The sequence below is a fragment of the Myotis myotis genome, unplaced genomic scaffold (assembly GCF_014108235.1).
Source record: "Myotis myotis isolate mMyoMyo1 unplaced genomic scaffold, mMyoMyo1.p scaffold_m19_p_1, whole genome shotgun sequence".
Lineage (NCBI taxonomy): Eukaryota > Metazoa > Chordata > Mammalia > Chiroptera > Vespertilionidae > Myotis > Myotis myotis.
The window spans coordinates 46,994,346-46,998,050 of NW_023416313.1; the positions used below are offsets into that span (position 1 = coordinate 46,994,346).

Below are 3,705 nucleotides of genomic sequence, written 5' to 3' on the forward strand. Positions count from 1 at the left end.
CGCCAGCCCGCTCTGCGCACTCCGCACCTCAGAATTTGACTTCAGCACTGCGTCTCCTCTGAGTGTCCGTATGCGTTTCTCTTTCCTCCTAGTTGTAGGACTTCCACTCAGCCAGCGTTCCTGTGGTTCTGGGTGATGTCCCTTCCGTTTTTTGGTTTCACTTTTTTTTTTTTTTTTTTTTAATATATTTTATTGATTTTTTACAGAGAGGAAGGGAGAGGGATAGAGAGTTAGAAACATCCATGAGAGAGAAACATCGATCAGCTGCTTCCTGCACATCTCCTACTGGGGATGTGCCCGCAACCCAGGTACATGCCCTTGACCGGAATCGAACCCGGGACCCTTCAGTCCGCAGGCCGACGCTCTATCCACTGAGCCAAACCGGTTTCGGCATGGTTTCACTTTTGAAGTAGTTGTTCAAAGCAGCAAACTCCGGCGTTAACCTATGCCGCCACCTTGATTCTCCCTATTTATTTATTTTTTAAGGTGTCTTTATTTTTTTGTGATTAATCACTATGCTTTAATTATGTTCAATTTGTAACAATGAAATTGGGGGTCACCACAACATGAGGGACTGTATTAAAGGGTCGCAGCATTAGGAAGGTTGAGACCACTGGTCTAAGGTTTATTTCTACCTCAATTGCTGGCCCCTACCCAGCCTGGCCCTGTTTCGGGCTTGGGCAGGAGGCAACCAACTGATGTGTTTCTCTCACATCGATTATTTCTTTCTTTCCCTCTCTCCCCCACTCTCTCTAAACATCAAATATCCTTGGGTGAGGATTAAAAAAACAAACCACGATGGGAAACCTGCTGAATGTTCTTGCGCATCTCCAGGAAGGCCTGCGGGGATGGTGCCTCGACATTCTGGAAGGTGTTCTGGACTCTGCCGAACAGCATGAACGTTTTATACACCAGATCGATGAACCCCAAGTGGTTCTCATCGAACAGGATGAAGACTCCAGGATCGCGCCAGGCTGAGCCATCTACGGTACCAGTGTCCACGCCATAGAAACACATCCTGCAGGTTTGGGGGTAGTTCTGGTCCCTAGGGCTCACGCCCACAGGCAGAACAAACGGGACAGGCTGCTCCTCTGCAGCTGCAGCCCCGGACTCCCGGATGCTGGGCTGGGCAGGGCTCTGCCAGCCATGGCTCTCGCTTTCCTCAGTCCCGTCTTCTTGCTGCTGCTCCTGCTCTCGGAGCACCTGCTCGTGAATCTCCTGGACCACGCGGGAGAGCTCGTTGAAGTCGCGGAAGATCTCGCCATCTCGCAGCTGGATGCGGTGCTTGACCTGGATCTCTATGTCGTTGTGGTGTCCCGAGATATTGGTGACCCTGGCATATTTCCCATGGAAGCTGAGCATGACAATCGATAGGCCGCAGCGATCGTATTTGCCTTGGAAGAGGCCTGGCCTGATGAGGTCGTCCGGGTGGCTGGGCGGGAGGTAGAGGCGGCGGTAGGCCAGGCGGTCATACCGCAGTGTGTCATCCAACAACAGCACCGACCCGAATTCCTCCCGAAGCCGTGTCGGTGAATCCCTTCGGTGGTCCGTCTTCTTGCACTGGCTGGTGAGCCTGTCCTTCTGAATCTGCAGGTGGCGGCTGTGGGGCCTGCGGTGGCGGCCTTCCATGCACTCCACCGTGGCTGATTTCCTCTCGGTCAGGCGAATTCTGAACGAGGGCTTGAATTGCATTGGACCATCCACATGGGTGTTAAGACAAGGCACGTACGTCCAACCAGTAATGCGTAAGCCGTCCACCGCTACATACAGCAGTGTTTTAAAGCCCTTAGTATCTAGCTGCCACAATCCCAAAATGTGTCTGTACGGGTGGAGCAGCTTCGCATAGACTTCTCGGTAAGACGTTCCTACCGTCTGCAGATTCTGCAAGTTTTCCCAAACGCCAAACTCCTCCCGGCAGCGCTGTCTCCAGATGCAGGATGTGCAGGATGTGGCGGAATTTGGTGCAGGCCAGGGCCAGGCTGGGCAGGTCGGTGCCGGGGAGCGGGGAGCGAGGCGAAGATCTCCACCAGCATCTCCACCGGCAGGTCCTGCAGCGAGCAGTGCGAGCAGTGCGGGGGCGGCCTGGGGCTCGCGATTCCTCCACTCCCCGCCCAGCACCGCGCTGCTGCGTCCGCCTCGAGGTGCTTTTCTGCCGGGGCCGGCTTGCCCTCGGCCGCTGCCTTCTCAGCTGGGCGCTGGCGCTCCTGAGGACACCGACATCCCCGCGAAGAGCCCAAGCCGCAGAGGCAAGCCACTCCTCCATGCCTCCTTGCTTAACAGCCACCACAGTGTCGGTCACCCTGCCTCAGCTGGGTTTTAAGCTGGCTAGGTCCGCCCTAAAGTCCAGCCACGCCCTCCAGGGCCTAGCCACGCCCCCTCAGAGAGGAGCCAATTGTAGGGCTTTAATCCCATACCTATTAACAGTCACCTCCCTTTCCCAGTGCCCCCTCCCTGTTCTCCCGCCCTAGCCCCAGGCAGTCACTAATCTCCTTTCTGTAGGGATATGCCTCTGGGGATATGCCTGGGGGGGGGGGGGGCGGGATGGACATTTCACAGAAATGCAGTAAAAAAACCCCACAAAACTCAGATATATCTACACAATGGAATACTGTACTACACTGTGGTAAAAAAGAAGGAGCTCTTGCCATTTGCAACAGCATGGATGGAACTGGAGAGCTTTATGCTAAGTGAAATAAGCCAGTCAGAGAAAGATTAATACCACATGATCTCACTCATTTGTGGAATATACAGAACAACATAGACTGATGAACAGGGACAGATCCAAAGACAGAGAAACAGTGATCAGACTATCAGTCCTCAGAGGGAAAGTAGGGGAGGGTGGGGGAAAGGGGAAGAGATCAATCAAAGGACTTGTATGCATGCATATAAGCCAAACCAATGGATATGGACAACAGGGGGATGAGAACATGAGTGGGGGGGGGGGGGAAGGGGAGAGGTTGAAGGTTACTGGGGGGATGAGGACACATTTTTAATACCTTAACCAATAAAGAAATTAAAGATTAAAAAAATAAAAGAAAATAAAACATTCATGAGAATGCTTAAAAATTGGACCCCTCTGTACATTGCTGGGTGAAATGTAAAATAGCGGGGCCACGTTGGAAAACCAGAGTCACCTGATGGTCCGGAAGTTCCACTTCTAGGTACATACCAAAAAGAAATGGAAACATGTTCACACAAAAACTTGTACACAATGTTCACAGCACCGTTATTCATAAGAGCCTCAAACCAGAAACAACCGTAATACTCATCAACTGATGAATGGGTGCTGGGGTCCAACCCCAGCAGGTCTAGGGGTCCCCAAAGGTATGGACGGAGTCGGCGAAGAAGGAATGACACAGAGACAGCGTTCAGTTGATCAGCAGCCTAGCCAGGATCTCTAGCCAGGATCTCCAGCCAAGTTCTGGTCTGGATCTCCAGCCAAGTTTTGTTCAGGATCTCCAACAAAGTTCTGGTTAGGATCTCCAGCCAAGTTCTGTGTCTAGGTTCTCTAGCCAGGTTCTCCAGGTTCTCCAGCTAGGTTCAGTCACCAGGTTCTAGTCAGGTTCTCTTGCCATGTTCTATCCAGGTTCTGTAGCCAGGTTGTCTCTTGGTTCTTCAGCCAGGTTCTCTCGCTAGGTTCTGTCTCTAGGTTCTGTGGCCAGTTTCTGTCCAGGATCTTTTGCCATGTTCTGTCTCTAGGTTCTG

At 52.4% G+C, this 3,705-nt stretch overlaps 1 protein-coding gene across 1 annotated transcript; it reads right to left on the reverse strand.

Annotated features, from left to right (window-relative positions):
- Positions 1 to 779: 779 nt before the first annotated feature.
- Positions 780 to 1,983, reverse strand: LOC118669275 (F-box only protein 31-like; the record flags this gene model as incomplete). Its single annotated transcript, XM_036335586.1, has 1 exon — positions 780 to 1,983. A coding segment is annotated over one exon (1,203 nt), but the record flags the coding sequence as incomplete, so codon positions are not given.
- Between the last annotated feature and the right edge of the window lie 1,722 nt (positions 1,984 to 3,705).